At 37.3% G+C, this 20311-nt stretch overlaps 1 protein-coding gene across 2 annotated transcripts in view; it reads left to right on the top strand.

The window, feature by feature from the left end:
* Positions 1 to 20311, top strand: part of LOC118006785 (ADP-ribosylation factor-like protein 15) — a 400787-nt gene that overhangs the window by 145052 nt on the left and 235424 nt on the right. For both annotated transcript variants that reach the window (XM_034999551.1, XM_034999550.1), the window contains exon 3: positions 13133 to 13192. In XM_034999551.1, the coding sequence (XP_034855442.1) occupies positions 13133 to 13192 (60 nt within the window). The remainder of the gene's footprint in view (positions 1 to 13132; positions 13193 to 20311) is intronic.

Genomic DNA, 20311 nt, shown 5'->3' with positions numbered 1-20311 from the left:
ACTTTTGAGGTATTGGCAGTACTTTCAACAGTGATCCAAATACCACAAGACAAGCTGACTAGAGAAAGTTTGGATCTGGATTTGACAGACAACTGAATTGTGGGTTTGGAGATTGTCGAGGGATGATGGGTGGTAGAAGGAAGAAGGGTGCTAAGCACCAACTATGTTTCATTCCTTCTTCCCATATTTGTTGAATACCTATTACATGACTGCCACTGATTTAGGCACTGAGTATGCATTAATAGACAAATGTTGGAGCTTACATTCTAGCATCTGCATTAGACAGGAACTCTAAGCCAGGCTGTTCTGTTTGGTACCATATAGTCAGATATGAATAAGAAGTCAAAATAATTGGCTTAAATAATCATCAGTCTTAAGTCTGAGGAATGGCTTTTGGGTGTGGTGACATTATGGCCATTAGTGAACGGTTTCAGCGCAGAGTATTAGAGTCAAAACCTGAGCGATGAGGGAGTGGTGAGCAAGCAGAGGAAATTACAGTGTATAGACTGTCCTTTTCACCCTTGGCCCCTTAGCTAAGACCGCACATAGACTACTCTTTCAAGAAGGCAGACAGCAATAGAGGAAGCAGTGTCCAGGAAATTTGTTTTTATAAAAGGATAAGTGCTGTGTGGGCATGCTAGTGGTGGGCAGAGGTATTAGGGTGGTGGTCAGAGGGAAGGAAAGATGAAGATGCTCAACAGAGGCAGTGATAGCAAGAATGAGTGAGGATTTCTGATTCTGTCAAGAAGGAATAATTGGAACGGGTTTACCCTCTCACTTGAAATAACTGGGGGGAGGGGTTGGGGGACAGACAAAATATGAAACTGATTTCAAGAACATGAATATGAAGCAACAAAACATAGTCATCCCTGAGAGATGAGAAACAAATGGGCTGAGCCCTACATTTGCCCCATCTTACTGTCTTGAGAGAGCTCCTCGGCCATGGCACGCTTCCAGGGGGAACTGAGGTGGAGTTCAGTAGACTCCCCACATTGAGATGGAGCAAGAGTTGGAGAGACCAAGGCAGCTGGGGTTCATGGGACACAGTAACGGAGAGGAAAGAGTTGTACAGGGAGAGAACAGAGGGTCTCCCTTGAGTATCCAGGATACTCAGTGCTTAGCCTTGTTCATACAAGGCTAAAAGTTAGGGCTGTTCCCACTAGCCAGATTGGAAAAGTCATAATTCACAAGGTACTGGGCAGAGTACTCAGGAGGGTCTTGCCTTAGGACTCAGCCCAAAGCTGAGCACTGCTCTAGACTCACCTAGGAAATCATATTAACAAAACCAAAAGCTCAGTTTCCTACTAACTTTAATGCATCCTAGAAAAAAGTTGCAGGAGATTTACAGAAAACAGAATTACCCAGCACTTATGGCAAAATTCACAATGTTGGACATTTAAAATATTACCAGCCATGAAAAAGGCAGGAAAACATGATTATAATGAGAAGAAAAATCAATTGAATCTGACTCAAAACTGACACAAAGGAATTAGCAAAGAAAGACTTAAAGCTGTTAGTATAACTGAATTCTGTCTGTTCATACAGTTAAGTAGAGACATGGAAGATTTTTAAAAGACCCACATAAAATTTCTGGTGGTAAATACTACAATATCTGAGGTGAAAATATGCACCAGATAGGATTCACAGCAGATTACACATTGCAGAAGTGAAGAGTAATAACCTTGAAGGCCATTAGTATTAGAGACTATCTATAGTGTTGAGGGAGGGAGAAGAAAATGGAAAGTGCAAAGAGCAGCATGAACTGTGGGACAATTTCAAGTCCCCAAACATGGGTCATTGGAGTCTGTGAAGGTAAGGGATGGAGAAAGGGATAGAAAAAAAATATTTGAAGAAATAAGGTCTAAAATGTATTTAAACTTAAAACTATCAACAACAAATCCAAGAAGCCCATTAAACCTCAAGGAAGAGATAAGAACAAGCTACAGTGAAGACATATAGTAAAGTTTCTCAAAACCAGTGATAAAGTGTGATGATTAATTTTATGTTGTCAACCTGGCTGGGCCAAGGTGCTCAGGTATTTGGTCAAATATTATCCTGGATGTTTGTGTTTTGGATGAGAATATTTAAATGAGTGGACTTTAAGTGAAGCAGACAGCCCTCTATAATGTGAGTGGGTCTCCTCCAATCAGTTGACGGCCTGAATAGAACAAAAGATGACCACCATTCCACCCTCCAGCAAGGAGGAAATGTGTGTCAGGTGGCCTTTGGACTTTTTTCCTGCTTCTCCAGCCTACCAGGCCTACCCTGCAGATTTTAGACTTTGCCAGCCTCCATAATTGAGTCAACTCCTTAAAATAAATCTATGTATACATATACCTCCTATTGGTCTGTTTCTCTAGAGAACTTTGGATAAAACAAAGAAAATCTTAAAAGGAAGTAATGGATGTTACAAAGGAACCATGATAAGAGTGACATCAGATTCCAGTGTTTCTCACTGGAAACAACGCAAACAAGAAGACCGTGGGGCAACATCATTAAAATACCAAAGGGAAAAAAATTTATCAACCTATACCCAGTAAAAATACCTTGGAAAAAGACAAAGACTTTTTCATTATACCTTTTTATTACAATTTTGTTATACTTTTTCCAGCATTAGAGGAAGTGTTAAGTCCTTCAGGCAGAAGAAAAATAATTCCAGATGGAAGTCTGGATTTACACAAAGAAGTGGAAAGTACAGAAATGGTGACTACAGGGGTAATTATATAAGATTTAGTTCTTATTTAAATCTCTTTATAAGATAATTGTTTAAAAAATGTGGGGTTTATAACATACGTGAAGCAAAATGCAGGAGAATAATGGCATAAAAGTCATAGTGTAAAAAGAAGTATACCACTGTAAGGTTCTTATATGTAGAGTGGTTATAACACTTGAAGATAGATGAACTATGATAAGAGATGTACTATTATAACCACTAAAATAACAGAGTGTTAGCCAATAAGGCAACAAATGAGGTAAGATGGAATTATCAAAAATTATCCAAAAAAGGCAGAAAGAAAAGGAACAAGAATAGATGGAATAAATAGAAAACAAGTACTAGGGTGGGTGATACACTCAAACCTAATCATCAATAAGCAAATTAAATGTAAATTGTCTAGACTTAATTAAGGGACTGAGATTGAGATTAGATTAAATAAATAAAAAATAAAAAATAGGACCCAACTCTATGCTGACTTGAGACAAATCTTAAAGACACAAATAGGTTGGAAAAAGATGTATCATGCTAACAGGAGTCAAAAGAAAGTTGGAGTGGCTATGTTATCAGAAGAGGTAGATTTTAGAGCAAAGAATAACGCTGGGAATAAAGTTCATTTTATAATGAGATCATTTAATCAAGAGAACATAGGAGTACTAAACATTTATATAACTGTTAACAGCTTTAAAATACACAAAGTAAAAACTGACGGAATTTAAAGGGAAATAGACAAACCCACATGTCAGAATTTAATACTCTCTCAATTATTGACAGAACATGTAAGAAGAAAATTAGCCAAGATAGAGTAGACTTGAAAAGTGCTATCAGCCAACTTGACTTGATTAACATTTATAGAACACTCTGACAGTGGAAGACGTTCTTCTCAAGTGCATGTGGAAAATTAATTAAATTAGACCATATTCGAGGATATACAACAAGTCTCAGTAAATTTAAAGGGATTCAAGTCATACTAAATATGTTCTCAAATCACAGTGGAATTGAATTAGAAATCAATATAACAAGAAGATTTCTAAGGAAATCCCCAAATATTTGGATACCAAATTACTTCTAAATAACCCATGGATCAAAGAAGAACCCAAAGGGAAATTATAAAGCATTTTGCACCAAATGAACATATAACACATCAGAATTTGTGGGATGCCTCCAAAGCAGGGCTGTAGAGGAAACTTAACAGCGCTAAACATCTATGTTAGAACAGAAGAGCCTCAAATCAGTGACCTCAGTTACTACCTTAATGAACTAAAAGAAGAATGTATTAAAAACAAAGTAAGCAGAAGAAAAGAAATACTAAAGACCAAAGTAAAGTGGAACTCAAGCAAAAGGAAAGAGAAAATCATTGAAACCAAAGCCTGGTTCTTTGAGAAGATGAATGAAATTTGCAACTCTACCCATATAGATCAGGAAAAAATATTCAGACACTAATATCAGGAATGAAGAGGAGTTACATAAATGTAGGTTTTATAAATATTAAAAAGAATAATATAAACAACTTTATACCAATAAACTTGACAACTTAAATGGAAAAATTCCTTGAAAGACAAACCATCAAAGGTCATTTAAGAAGAAATAGAAAACTCAGATCTGTATTTAATGGAAATGAAGTCTTAGTTAAAAAAGAAAACTTGAACTCTTGTCAGCTGCACTGGTAAATTCTATCAAATTTTAATGAAAAAATAATGCCAATGCTACATAATACCATCTAGAAAATTGAAGAGATGGAAAACTTCCCAACTTGTGTAAGACTAGTAAGTTTAATGCCAGAACCGAAGACATTACAAGAAAACTACATAGCAGTATCTCTCATGAATACAGATGCAAAAAAGCATAAATACAAATTTAGCAAATCTAATATATCACAAAGTGACATTTATCCTAGGAATGCAGGGTTGATTTCACACTCAAAAAAATCAATAAAATTTAATTCATAATATCAAATTAAAAAAATGTGATTCAGATACAAACAAAAAAACCCTCAGTTTCTGATAAAACTACAGAATAGGAACAAAAAGGAATTTTCACAACTGTTAAAGGGCATCTGTGAAAACCCTACAGCTACTGTCATTCTTAATGATGAAAGAATTCTTTCCTCCTCAGATCAAGAATAAGAAGACACGGATGTCTGTTCTCAACACTTCGATTCAGCATTGTAGCAGAGATTCTAACAGGGCATTAGGCAAGAAAAAGAAAAGGAAAGGAATAAGTAAAACTATCTTTATTTGCAAATGACACAATCATCTATGTAGAAAATTCGATGGAATCTACAACTTTTTATCAGTGAATTAGAGACAGCAGATGTGAATTAGAGCCAGTAATCTTGGAGATATGAAAATTTGGAGGATATCTTGATCATTAATTTGGAGAATGTTGTCCATAAGAATAGAAGCAGGAAGAGTGTGGTGGATAAACGTTCATTCAGGTAGATTACCAGACTCCCTGAAAATTGATAAATGGAAATGCAGAGGTCTGTGTATAAGCAGATGCCACAACTTCAGGTGGGAAATTATTAAGAGGTGACTGGGCTGAAGTGGTCCAAAAGCATTATGAGGAACGCACACTTGTCTTGGATGGCACTATTAGGGAAAGGAAAAGTTCTGTTGGCTAGCATAAGGAGGATGGAAAAGTGCAAGAAAATGTTGGAGCCTAGAGAAGACTTTTCTTAATTCTCAACAAAGCTGAGGTTCCGTATGACTCAGTGAAAGGGCTCCATCATGATGAAGGAAGGGCTGGCTTGGGAATGAGAGGCCTGAAGAAGGATATAGGAGGGAAGGGAGAGGTGCTTACTGGTTGAGTCTTGTGTGTTCACTGTAGCTAATGAAGGTAGGTAAGAGGTTGGAGAAACTAATTAGCGATGACAGGAAGGGGGAAAGAAAGGCAGTAGAAAAGAGCCAAGCAGGCTGATTTTAAGTTATCAGTGGACCTACAAAAACCAGTCCCCACTGGAGTTCCAGATAAGCTTGGCTGGTGTGTTCAAACGTACTTCCTGGTTCTTTTTGCTTGTTTGTTTGTTTGGATCAGCGGGGTGTGTGTATGTAACTGAAGAAAAAAGGAGGTGGAAGGAAGGTCCTAAAATAAATGACAGAGCCGAACAGCAAGAAAAGATAACTAGAGGGAAGAATGAAGTGAGAAAGCCACTGGTGCATGTGAACATTTAATGTGGAAGATGGAAGAACAGCTGCAGGACAGACAGTAAGTAGAATGACTCATGAAGGAAGAGACCAGGGGCCTTAAGTCAGTTTTCCAGTAATTCTAAATGTTTATAAACAAGACAAATGTAAGAAGAAAACAATAATGTTGAGAAATATTTGTAACAGGTATTAGAGTTTATGGCTGTCCCACTTGGAGAAGTCAATCATATTTACAAGTAGTATCTAGAATGCAATTGATAAATGAATCAAAAGAGAGATTTCATGAAAAGAATTAATGGCAAAAAAATAAATGGGAAAGGTTCCACTTGGCCAGAAATTCAGCTTGACTAGAGAATAAACAAAGATGTTAATTTTATACTCAAATTTACCAATATTGTTTTTTCTTTAGGATAAGACCCAATGCTTGGTAAGGTTGTGGTAGCATGCATTCGTGGTGGCATTGTGATTGGTGTTGTCCCTTTTCTTGGAAAACAATTATTCATATAAATCAAAGGTTACCAAAATATTCACATCTTTTCACCTAGTAATTATGCCACTGAGAACTTAAGCACATAATTTCAAAGAAACAATACACACAAAGTGATTCTGGCAACACTTGTATAACTAAAACTTTAAACATCCTATAGCAAGGGGCTTTATTAATTAAATTCTAGTACCTCCATTGAAAAGATTATAGATTGGAGAAATAGTCTTCTGTTGAAGATAATTTACATTTGTTTTTAAAATTAAATGGCTTTTGAATGAAAAGTGAGAAAAGAATATAAAAATAGCAGTGCTTTGATACAGCTGAATTATATGTGAAATTTTGTTATTTTAAATTATTTCTTTATAATGTTTTGATAGCAAGCCAATTAAAAGTAAAATATTTGTTGGAAGAGTTGGGAACGACTGAAAAGAGAATCTACCTTTGAGAATTTGCTTCTTAAAAGCATCACAAGAGAGGTATGTCCATCCAATTTTAGCAAGACAAGAATGTCTGCCCTTTCTTCAGAAGCAAAGGGAGTCCAAACTTTATTGGATGGTTAACATCAGCAATCGTTTACCTTTGTCATAATTTTTAGAAGATAGTTAAATTGTCAAAACTTAAAGGGCCAAGAAACCCTCCAGAGAGTGATTGGAAAGCTTGCACCTTGGTCAAGAAACAAAAGTGATCTCTGGAAAGCTTGCACCTTGGTCGAGAAACAAAAGTGATCTCTGTCCCGAGTGAATTCCTTGACTGAAGATGCACGAGGAATTTGTATAAAAGGGTTGTTAACCTGTAGATTACACAGAGACTCTGAACTAGAGGAATGGAGTTTAAAGGCTTGGGATAATATAGTGATGTAACCTGGAGAAAGCTGAGCACCTGGAATTGAAAAAGGTTGAAGATCTCCTCTATGGACACTTATTACTACACTTGGAAAAAAGTCGGGTGGTATGCCATTCACTTAAAATAGAAAAAGGTCGTGATAATTTGAAAGAAATGTAGAAAACGCCCATGAAAAATTGAATGAGGTGTTTTTAGAAACTTATTTGCTGCATATGTGTTAAGTCAACAAGAGAAACAAGTTAGTCCAATTTTGTTATCTGCTAAAGGATTGTTTAATAAATGCTGGTGGATTAAATTTGTTTTTAGGATACTGAAATCATATTTAGAAGAATCTCACTAGACTGGAAGAATTGTCCAAATGTCACAAAATTACCATGGCATAAATCATGCCCTGGGTCTAAGTCAAGGCCACCAGATCTGTGGAATGCCTTTGCCTTCAACAGTCCTTAAAGTGATCCAGGGATTTCAGAAGTACACACAAAGTATCCATGTGCAAGTGTGCAGACTTATGTGTTAGGGGGGTGGGGAGGTAGTTGGTCTGTAGATCCAAATAAGATACTCATGTGTTCCACAAATGAGTAAAAATAGACTAGCCTCACTCCCCAAACTAATTTTGTTATAATTCCAGGAAGGCTTTCCCTGCATAAAAAATGTCACATCCATCTCCCTCGTATCACAGGTTTTGCTGAATTTAAGGACTAAAAGACAAAAATTTAAAGTCTATGCAAACAATTATTTCCCCAAAGAGTTGCTAAGTCATATATTTATTAAAATTTGTGGGGTTAAATCTTAGGGGAGGTTTCAGTCTTACTAATGTAGCTTAGAGAGGCCAGGAAAAAATGACTGCGTAACTTAGGCTTCAGCCATTGACTTGTTTGATTGGTGTTGTCCCTTTTTGGGGAGACCTGCCCACGAGGCCTTCAGCCAATACTAGAGGCCAGTGATGATTGACTCCATTGTTACTGTCATTTCCTCTTTCTTGTTTAATATAAATAATGGAAACGTAATGCTAGAAGAAACCTCAAGGAGCTTATCTAGTCTACTCATTTTGCAGATGAGGGATTCAAGGTCAAGAAAAAATGTGGCTGGTGAGTCTCAGAGCTGTGGCTAGGACTTCTAGGACATCAGTACACTGACTACCTGTGGAGAGCATCAGAGGATGCCTATTTTGTGGACAAGGAAGAGTGATCAAGCCTAGTGTCATGGCCGAGTTGGATATTTCTCTCCCCTACTAAGTTCCTGGTTTTGTTAATGCCAATGAAAAAGTACTTTCTGAACTCAGGCTATTTTTATTCCATTAATAAGGCATTGTAGTGTGCCTCCTGAGAACACTTTACTTTGGTTCTTCGTATTAAATTATTTATAAAGAGGCAGAATAGTGGGTTTATTAGGTGTGTGTGTGTGTTTTGACAATCAGTTTCACCAGTATTTAGTTCAAAATTGGACAGAATCCTGTGAATCGATCAGGTTGTTGGTGTCCAGAGGAGGTATAGAGCTTTGGTGACAAGGCCTGGGGTGAAGTTTTGAAGATGGTACCTAGTAGTAGTATTTCTGGCTCACTTTCCTCCTCGATAGTAGTACTGTGATGTTAGGATTGTTGTGACAGTTAAATCAGGAAATAAATAAAAACCCTTAGCGTAGGTCTTTAAAGAAATACTGCAATCATATTATGTGCCTCTCACTGGCATACAGGGTATACTGCACAACCTTTCTCTGGTAGGGATTATTGCCGCCTTACTGGGGGACAGACCTAAAACAAAGAAACTGATACGTAATTATCACTGAAAATTACATAGACGTACTGAGTCTTGCAAGAACATGGATCCCCCAAAATCACCCTATTTGAGGAACGCCATGGAAAGCTTGCCTGATGAAGTGGAGTTAAAACTGCACCTGAAGGATGAAGACTTTGCCAGAGGGGCAAAGGGCACCGACGGAGCAGAATGTGCAGAGGCCCCGAGTTGGAAAGGACATAGCTTGTTTTAAGAACTGAAGATGAAAATGAGGGGGAAATGATACAAAATAAGCCTGGGAAAGGAAAAAAGAACCAGACCAGGTCGAGCCTTGTTGGATGTTTTGAACTATACCCTGAGTAGGGAGAAGCTACCCGTAGGTTTTAGCCAGGGGAGTGATGTGAACAGATGTGAATTGCAAGACGGTCACTCCTACTGATGTGTGGAGTTGATTGAGCAGGCCAATGCTAGATGCAAAGTGTTGAGTTAGGAGGCTCTTGAAGTTGTCCAGATCGTGGTGGTGGCTTGGTCAGAGTTATGGAGAGAAGTGGACCTATTTGAGAACTATTTTGTAGATGGAATTGACAGGAATTAAGAGAGGGAAAGGAAGTGCTATGGAAGATGCTAGATGTTTAGTCTATAAAAGTCCTCAAATGTTTTCATTCTGTAGGTTTAATTTTTACCACTGCTTTCATGATATATCAGACCTTGAGACCGCATGTGACCTTGACTGGGAGAAATTTAAAGCCTCTAGTAGTCAGCTGTTGACTGTTAGTATTCTGAAATTTTAGCTTTATTTACTCAACACTTTATAGCACTGGGTGCCATCTGTTCTCATTTACACATGAGGAAACTGAGGCACAGAGGGGTTAAGTTACTTGTTCAGTTGATAATAACGGTAGAGCCAGAATTGGAACCCAGCTATTCTTTCTTTGGACCCCATGCTATCCTGGTGGTTTTTATTCCTCAAAGCAACCTTTGAGAAAGGTATTTTGATGGTTTGACCATTATATCCCACTAAATATTAATATTTCTCCCTCCTTCCTTTGACCTCATCTAACCCAATGTAAAGGAATAAATAAGAGTTGATCTGATAGTCACCCTTCTTGGTTGCCCTTCTGGTGAACTGAAAGTGTAGCTTTAAATTTTAATTCTTTTTAATCCTTGCAAACATTTAGAATGACTAAAAATTTTTTAAAAATTGTTTCTCTTCCATGTGTAGTACATTTTTCTTATTTCCTAGACTGATTATGTAGACTTTGTCCTCTGAACATTCATTACCACGGCTATACTGTAAAAATGTGAAGACAGCAAAATGGAAGACTGTATATACCTTTGCAGTATAAATCTAGCCACACATGTTCTATTTGGAGAGAAAACGTGTGTATTCTGCAGAAACATTTATATGCCTATAAATAGCATTTGCTTAGCGTGAACATTTGAGGACATTTTTGCAGTCAATTTATTATATCTGTGAGGGTTAAAGAGGGTAACAATGGTATAATCTGCCTGTTGGATTATAAATTTCAAAAGTCGTATTTTGCATATGGGTGCAGCAATTTCTGGAAGGTTTTTCCTTTCCTTGGGCACCTGCATATTGTCAGCTTTTAAGAATCACAGCAAATTAAATATCGCTGATGTACTCCATAACTGTGTCTTTGTCAAAGTTGGGGCCTTTCTCATTTCTCTGGAAAATCCATACTGGAGTTGTCCTGAACATAACCACTAATAGACTGTTGAGCATTTGCATAGAGCTTTTTATTTTCAGGATTTCACAATCATTGCCCTTTAATCCATATGACACCCCTGTGAGGTAGGTAGGTACATTCAAACATCCACGTGTCCTGCAGGCAAATTTCGGTGCCAGCAGGAATATTGTGATTGGCACTGACTCTCCTTAATTTCCCAGAGGCCAGACACCTGGAGAGGCTTTTTCTGCAGGCTCAAGTACATGCCAGTGCTTCAGCCACATGGGGCTGCCTCCTCATTCCTTCTGCTATTTTACTAAGATTCAGTGACTGCATGCACCATTAACCGTAACGCTGTGGTGACTGTGTCGTCAGTCTGCATAAAACCCACACAGGAGGGGTATGTTTTGGAAGATTCCTAGAGGGCCCAATGAACATTCACATTCTATACCACAAATTTCAACTGTTCACACTTCTGTCACTCTAATAACGGTACTTTTCATTCAGTGGTAATATCTGTAGCTCCAACTAAGTATTTAGATTAATAAATAAGCCCCCAGGATTTCTCTTAAGAGTCTGTAATGTATTCAGGCAGGCAAGAGACATGCATAGCTAATGGTGAAATCATCAATACAGAGCCAATTGATAGAGAATGCTAGCAATCATGTATTGTATGCTTATTTGTATCAGGCACTGTGATAAACATAATACATACGTTATATATTTTTATAACAACTACATGAGGTAGATTCTATCAGATTCTTCATTCCCAATGAAAGCCAAGGCTAGTAGGTTGCCCACCGTCACAGAGCTGATTTGAACCTAATTCTGACTCCAAAGTCCTTTTTTTAACCATTAGGTAATATTCACTGCCTGAAGTGGAAGATACTATATAGAATTTTAAAGTGCTAGGACAACATACAGCAAAAGAGTGGTAGTAATAGGGCAGAATATAAAAAGATACATACTGACTTCTGTTTTTATACAGTAAAGCAGAACCATGTAAAAGAATTGTTCTTTATCCACAACATACAGTGTATCTTTTTACCTTTCTAGGCACCTATCATTATTTCATAATTTGCTTCAACTAAAAGTATTTCTATATCTGATGGTGTTAAGTCATCATCCATTTTCTAAGAAATTATCTTAAAATTGCACATACTAATGTGTAAAACCTTAGATTACTTAGGTGGTTGGAAATGACTGAATAAATTAACTTTTAAAAATTAGTAGGGCTTTGGGGCATGTGGGTGGCTCAGTCGTTAGGCATCTGCCTTCAGTTCAGGTCATGGTCCCGGAGTTCTGGGATCAAGCTCCACATTGAGCTCCCTGTTTGGCGGGGAGCCTGCTTCTCCCTCTCCCACTCCCCCTGCTTGTGTTCCCTTTCTCCCTGTGTGTCTCTCTGTCAAACAAGTAAATAAAATCTTAAAAAAAATTAGTAGGGCTTTTAATTGAAAAAGTCCTTGTATAGGGGTGCATGGGTGGCTCAGTCGTTAAGCATCTGCCTTTGGCTTGGGTCATTATCCCAGGGTCCTGGGATCGAGCCCCACATCAGGCTCCCTGCTCCGAGGGAAGCCTGCTTCTCCCTCTCCCACTCCCCCTGCTTGTGTTCCCTCTCTCGCTGTCTCTCTCTCTGTCAAATAAATAAATAAAATCTTAAAAAAAAAAAAAAAGTCCTTGTATATAGCAAAACATTCAAATGAAACAAAAAGAATCTTATATTTAATAAACAAGAATCTTATATTTAAGACCTCCATGTCCCCAGTTGTCCCAAGAATCCTCACTAGTTTGTTTCTTGTGGATTCTTTCAGAAATAGTATATTTGTTGGTGTATGTGTGTAGGTATATAAGCGTGTATGTTGTAACTGCTAAGCTTTTATACTAAAACCTGTGAACCAGATATGTTGAAGTAAATCATGACTTGAATGATAATAGTTAAGTTCTAAATATATAATAAAAAAAACTATACTCTGAATATATATTGTAATAGAAATCACTTACTGCATGTATTATAAAATGTACATAAATAGACAATTACAGGTGCACTTTTAAATATATGTATGATATTAACCATGCTCTTAAAACTATGACATAAACCTATGTAATTGTAATATAAGATGGTTGTAATTTAGTTACCTTACTCTCTAGAGTTGCTTAGTTATATGTGAGAGACAATTGATTTTAGGAATTAGATGCAAAGGTCCTCATAGATTAATATTTTCTTTGAAGTTTCTCTGTACTTCCAAATTTCTTTCTCACTACTGGTAAAATTTACAAGTTACATAACATATTAAAGAATAGGGCAGTATTTTGAAAAAGTGTTAGATTTTGCTGTAATAATCAACTATGTTTTGAAAATTTGAAGAGGATAATGTGTTATCAATGTGTCTTGAATTGTTTCCTGCATAAATACAAAGCTATGAAAAGTAGCTCTTAATCAGTCTAAAAAAGGCTTTGAGCATTTTATGCATTTTTAAAAGAAAAGCTGCTAATTCCTTTTTTATGTTTTTGTTTAATTTTAGGTTTTAGTATAAAAGCAGTGCCATTCCAGAATGCCATCTTGAATGTAAAGGAACTTGGAGGTATAACATTTAAAATCCTTTCTGTGTCTGGCTTAAATTTGTGCTAATTCGGTATTAATGTTAAATGTAATTAAAAAATTGTTATTCTAGCAGGTGACTCATTTTTACCTTTTCCCTTGGTAATAGAGATATGTCTTTCTCTTTATATATGTTTTAAAGGTTGTTGAAGAGTTCTAAGTAATAAACTTTTTTTCTTTTAATTAGAGAACCATGCTAGTGGTTCTGTTTCATACACTACATATTCTTTGGTTTTATTTGTTCAAAACATTTATTCCTGATCAAAAAGTATGAAGAAAATTTTAACATAACAGAAAGATAAGCCATACATTATGCGGGGCAATGAACTATATTTTAGAGTAGTTTGTATTCATCCTCCAGGTTTTATCGTATTCGATCTTTTTAGAATGTATTTGTTCCGATAATAAATCTTTGCCAGCGGGTTCTTTGCTGGCCAGGCACATTTATTGGTTAGGCTGTACCCCAAACTATACATCACTCAGTCTTTCGTTACACCCTCTGTCTGGGATTTTTTGGTTGTGCTTTATGTCCGTCAGGGTCTTAACCCATGTAAATAGGTTAACAAAGAAATCAGTCAATTCAGTGAACCTACTAAATTCTCTAATAGCACAGGCAAATGGTAAGTGCTCTGAAGTTCAGGATCATATTGGTGAGTTTAATGACTTAGAAGAAAGTTCTCTTCCATCTCTTTAATCACTTTGTGATATTGACCTTCCCCCCCTTTTTTTTCCTAAGTTCATTCTAACTGACCTATTTTTAACTTGATGCAATTGAAACACAAACTTTATTCCATTTTAATAGTGTTTGATGCCACCTTATTTTTATCTCCCTAATGTATTAGCTCATCTTCTCAGGTGTTTTAAAGAGCTGTATCTAGGACAGGTTTACTTCTGCCAGTCTTTTTGTATAGCTCCCTTTGACTTTCATAGCATTAATATTTAAATCAACCGTGGCTGATAAATTCTGGTTTATCCTTTAAGGCATTTGATTTTGTCATATGACTACAAAAATTCTAAAGCATGAGTGTTTTTAGCATGGAATCATTTTTCTACATAAAAATTTTTAAAAGACTGCTCTTTTAGGTTGAATATTTTAATATTACTTTGTGGTTTCTAGTGACTCTGCTTCTCAGTGACCAGAGAATTATAGTCAGAGGATATATTGTAAAAGTCCATGGGAACAAAATATATGGTTTGAGAATTTTATTGGTTTTAAGTGTGGTTGATACTTCATTAAGGATTTTATTACTAGGCTAGACACAAAACTTTTATTGAACCCCCTCCAGGTGTAAGAAACTGTTGATTAATTGATAAAGGCGTTTATTATGGATGTTAGTTGGACGATACAGATAGTGAATGTGTCTGGACAATTGACGTGAACACTTCAGGGAATTTTTGTAGCCTGGACTCCGTGCCACTGTAACACTGAAATTCAATATGATAAAAGAAAAATTAGAGGACAGGGGTGTATAAGGTGGGAATCTGTCTGTTCCCAAGCAAGGTTTAATTTTGCTGAAAAACCTCTGCCCTAACAATTGCAGTAATGGACATTGCAGTGAAGAGAAAACCATAGAGCTTGGTGCAACGTTTTAGTTCGTGTGATGGTTATTCTGTGGTAGTTTGAGATATAGGTAAAAGGTAAAACTTCCAGGACAACAGGTCCAGGTACATGAGTTCCAGGCTAATGAGGATGTGTTTGGCATGCAGTATTCTACCCCCTCAATTTTAGTCATTCTATTTTCAGTCAAGAGACTGTTTCAAGGAGAAAGTGATTTTTCTGAGTAGAATCTAATTGTGCCTTCACTAAGTTCTTTATTTAAAAATATTTTTTTGAGGGTTGTGTGAATCCAGGGAAAAATCTTGAAATCAAGGGAGAAATTCAAGAAGATAGATGGCAGAAATAGCAATACTGAGTGCCACAACGTCACTGACGTAGGGAATGCTAATAGCTCTGCTTACTGTAGGGGTAATTCAAGAGATTGGCATGACCCCTGCTCCTCCCTGCCAGGAGGAGTACCACTCTCAGATGGTTCTAAGGCTCTCCATCATCCCGCTTTCAACCTTAAGTTTCTCACTTGTTCAAAATAGGAAGAGGCATGACCTTGTGTTCCTTATCTAGTAAGAAATGGAATGAAATGAATTAACAGTGACCAGTGGAGTTAAATGGAAGTCACTTTTGGGAGATCTTCGTAAGAAACTTTGTTTATATATATAACTTATATATAACTTGTATGTATAGCATATACATATATAGTTCTATGTTCTCATCAGCTTTCTCTTAGGAGAGTGTTTCCTACATCTTTCACCTAAAAACTCTTAAAATTTTCACTCACATTTTTCTCGTGTGGTCTTTTCCTACCATTCATGCAATCATTCTAGCACAGTTGTATATGAAGCATGATTCTAGGAGTTGAGAATGAAAGATATTTAAAATACATTCCCTGTCTTCAAGAAACTCATGATTTGATTATGGAGACATTCATGAAAACAAATACTTGAAAGGAATGAAATTTTTTTGAAAATGAAATTGTGTGTTGGGGGGGTAAGTTCAAGGTAAGAGGTGACACAAATATAGGCATAATCAGCCCAGCCTGGTGGTATATGGACAAGCTCCATTTTCACTGTTTTGAGAATGACTTGCTTTCCTCGAGTTAGCTCTCACACCCACCAGGCTGCACTGATGATGCCTATATTTATGTGAAATTGAAATTCTAAATGTTTTTTGTAATTTTTTGCTTATTCCCATTTCCCTCCAGTGAAGTTCTCATTTCACTTTTGCAGCTTCATGCCTAATGAGTAGGTGCTAGGACTGTCTCACAGATAATGAGACATAGGACAGCCAGGCACAGAGACTGAGGGACTTGATCAAGGTTATTTGGAGGAGGTGGATGTCCATCTGAAGCACTTAACCAGTTACTCTCACATGGCACATTTTATCCCGTGCCTGGAACAAGAGAAGTGCTTCCATGTGTTACCTGCTGCTGCTTCTATCATTGATTTTCTGACTCTCAAGTCCAACTCTTGTACGCCTCGGGTTCTGACTCTCAGTGCTAGAGTCCTGCTTCCCTTCCCATCTCTTCAAGATTGGCTTCTGAATCAGTCACAGTCTCAACCTTCCAGTCTATCTCGAGGCTTATACAAACACATCATTTTCATATTTTTATTCTTTTTATTTCATTTATTCAACAGATATTTATTAAGTACATATTGGTATGCCCAGGCTGAGTTCTAGAAAGTGGCAATTACAGTGGCAAGAGAGGCACAGTCCTTGCATGGACGAGCTATTGGACACAAGGGAAGACTCTTGTGTACTTCTCTCCTTGAGTAAAGCCAAATATTGCTATTTACAGGCCTAGAACGAATTCCTGGGTTAATCCCCTCAGTACTTGAAGGGATTTTTAATACCATCCAGCACGGCTGTTCTGATCTCTACAAAGGACATTCTGTAGTATTGCTCAGTGGATTTGTTTTTCTTGTAAATTCTTTCATTTGGGAGGTTTTTGTTGAAACTAATCTAAATCCTTTTTTAGTTTTAATTAATTACTCTGCTTGTCTTGTGCTCTTTATTATTCTGGATGTTGTGCAAGACACCTAGCAGGATCCTGAAAAGACAGAAAGATGAATCTTTCAGCAAATGTCCCTTCTTCCTATTAGAGGAAGCCCAGCCATTCTGTAGGATTCTAGGCGAGTCCATTTTCCTGTATCTCTGCTTCCTTTTCTGTAAAACGTAGTAATAATAGTTCCTGCATTATGTATAACCGTTTGTGAGGACTATATTAACGTAAGTCAGCTACTTAGAAATCGCCTGGCCTATAGCTAACAGTTTTGGAAGATTTATATTCTAATACACCCTTCCCCTCCCTCACCCCCACCCCCTCAAAAAAACACCTTTCAATAAAGCCTTGTCCCCAAAGGCTCGAGAAATAACCCAAATCACACATTGATTGCTTTTCTCTTTGCGGTCATGCCTTGCTCCCTTGTGGACAAGATGATCTTCCTTTTTTTTTTTTTTAAATTTCTATTTTTAATTCGTTACACCTGTTTAAACTGAAAAGTCACAGGGAAGGGACCTCCTCAGAGTCTTTGGGTTAGCAGCCTCACATAGTTTTTGGCAGTACACACGTGTTAATATTAAATGTTTTTGTCCCATCTACCTTATCACTTTTCCCTTTGGTTTCAGTTTCCACCTGAAAAATCTCTTCTATCATGTCTCTTAATTGCTTTCATTCTGTTTGGCTTTATGTATTGTAACCACATTACTAAGGTGAATGAAGCATCTGGCATTTAGTTGAGTTGAAAGCACCAGTCCTGATTCAGTGATCTTACAGCTCTGGTAATTTTTCCTTTTAGAAATTTCCAGTTTTTAAATCTACAGATGCACTTGGAGATATTTTTCTCTTGATTTTGAAATTGCATTTGCACATTGATAGAGCCCAAAGAGGAAATTTTTCATTTCTTAACACATTTGGTTTGTTACCATGAATTGATGAGGATCCAGACATCATAATATTCCGTTTTCTTTCCCTAACTGAATTCTGGAATCACAATTGGTTTTGTCAAATGACTTGTTTTCTCCTTCTGATAGTCTAATGAGTTATGTCTGAGTCGTTTCCCCACCCAGTAAACTCTTTGGCAGTCTTGTCTTCCCCGTTGATACTCGGAAAGGCAAAAGCTAAAATGCAGTAAGCTGTCTTTTACGCTTCAGTATTTGCTGCTAGTTGTCAATCAGAAAGAAAGTTCATGAAGATTTTTGTTTGCACTTTATTTTTTTCCTCTAAAGACAAGACAACTTATTTCTTCAGAAGGTGGTGAGGGTTGTGTGGAAAAGTGCAAGTTGTGTTCACTTACCCATTTACTTCAGCCCATGCAATAGTGATTGAATGATTTTTAAGGATTGTCAGCTAAGCCATTTTTTTTTTTTTTTAAAGGTTGCTTCTTTCAGCAGCCAAGCTGTTATATGAAACAGATGTTGACTCTGTCCTGTTTCTTTGTTTGCCTGGAGGAATACACCACCTCCTCATAGTGAAAGGTGCTGTTTCTTTGTATCCTGCTAGTTATCTTCGGGTGCTGTTAATCTGTCCAGGTTATTTGCATTTCTTAATTTCTCCAGAAACAGTACAGGGCAAATTTCTTGACAGGCAACCCAGGGGGCACTGCTGCCTGCATCTTTTTAATTTCTGCTTTCTGTACCCAGGCCATTTGATGTCTTTCACCCAAATAAAGCTTTCTTCCTTCAGAATCTTGCATTAAAACTTAATTCAGAAGGAAGAATAGCTCTATATTTCACTTGATGTGTTCTCCCAGTTCTATATATACTATGATTATTGCCTCCATATCCCCACTACCACCTCCTATTTAAAAAAAATAAATTCCAGCTAAATACCTATGAATTTAATGTCACTGCCTCTGAGAGTCATACTATCCAACAGACAGAGGAAGGAATCAAGACCATATAAACAAAATGGTTTTCTATTAGAAACAGTGTAGGTAGTCTGGAAAACATTTTTGCCACATTGCTTGAAGGGACACGTGTAGTTAAAAGATTGCTTGCTGGTGTAGGAGAGAACAACTTGCCATTCAAAAACTCTTCTCGATGTCTCCAAACATGGAATTCTCTGGTGGTGGCAAGAAACCATGATGCTGGTAAAGGAACATGACAGCACAGAGTGGGGGCCAGAGGAATTGTAAGGGGGGCTCCCTTACAGTCATGCTACCAGCTAAATTATAGTCAGCTACACACAAGTAAGTGTGCATATTCCATATCTGTTGTATAATTAAGGAAGAAATGAGGTTCAGCAAGTAGAGTGTGGCCTCAAGACGCTCTGTCCCTCTGCGCATTTGAACTTCTTGTTGTTTTCTTATCTGCAAAATGTAAGTTTTAATAAATCATCACTACTTATTTCTCAAGGGATTGGGCTGGAAAAGAAATCTTCAGTTGCCTAAAGCTCCCCAAGAGATGCTTTAAGATGCTTTAAGATAGACAGTGGTATTTCCACTAATTCTGTTCTTATAGTTGTGGTTCCAGTGTGATATGTAATATTGAATGATCGAAACTTCTTGATAGAATATTGTTTCCTTATCTAGGAGAAGAACCAGACCTTTCTGGAATGGGAACAACCAGTTAACTCCTGGCTCTCTGAGCTGTGTACTTTCTCACTGAGGCTTAGCTCTACTAGGGGAAATGATATTGGTATAAAGCCAAGTCACTTGGATGGGAGTTGAAAGGCCACAGCTATCTGAATTGGTTGAACAGGATCCCAGGGTGGTGGTATTCAAGCGTTTTTTACACTTGCTAAGGGAAAACTGAGCCAAACAGTCACAGAGCCAAATAAATGAATCTGGGGACCCAAAAGTCTGTTACTGGCTGATGTAGACCTGACCTTAATTTTTGTTTTCTTCTGGAGAAATGCCCTAGGACATTTTTTTTGAATTTGCCTTCCCAGTCATAGTTTTGTATAGTACTTAACAATCCACTCTTCTAAGACTGTATACATATACACACACACGCAGATGTATAATACATACACACATAAACACATGAATACACACAATGGTCAAGAAACTAGTGTCCTGGCCTTTTGATGCGCCCCCCCCCCCCTTGAGAAGAGGGGTTTCATGTGCCTCTAATGTAGCTCCCTCACCCATTGATTCCTGTTTGGGGCAGCCAGGTCATATCATATCTTCCAACTCTACTGAACTTCCTCACAGAACATTCATGCTGGGTTCTGAGCTTCCTAACCTTTAGAAGGGAATAGATATTTCTGTTTCTCCCAGGGGTTGCCATAATAGCAACTAATTTTCATCGTGTATTTGGTTTCAGCGTGGTATTGCAGCAACAGCACTGTAAGTCGAGAGACCAGTATTCTTCTCTATCAAAACAAGCCATGGGACATTGGGCAAGCCTCTTAACTTTTCCAAGGCTGCTTGCGTTTCTAGCAGCTGAGGATGCTGATAACCATTCTCCTGTTTGATAGAACAGAACTAGTTTATTTTTATAATCTTGAAACCCATAGTATCTACTTCACTGTGGTCCCTAGGAACCATAGAGCTCATCTTTAACAACTATGCATGATTGTAATGCTTTATTTTTTCTCTTTTCATT

Source organism: Mirounga leonina, unplaced genomic scaffold, assembly GCF_011800145.1.
Source record: "Mirounga leonina isolate KUSES-001 unplaced genomic scaffold, KU_Mleo_1.0 Mir_99, whole genome shotgun sequence".
Classification (NCBI taxonomy): Eukaryota; Metazoa; Chordata; class Mammalia; order Carnivora; family Phocidae; genus Mirounga; species Mirounga leonina.
This window is presented reverse-complemented; position numbering and strand designations above follow the sequence as displayed.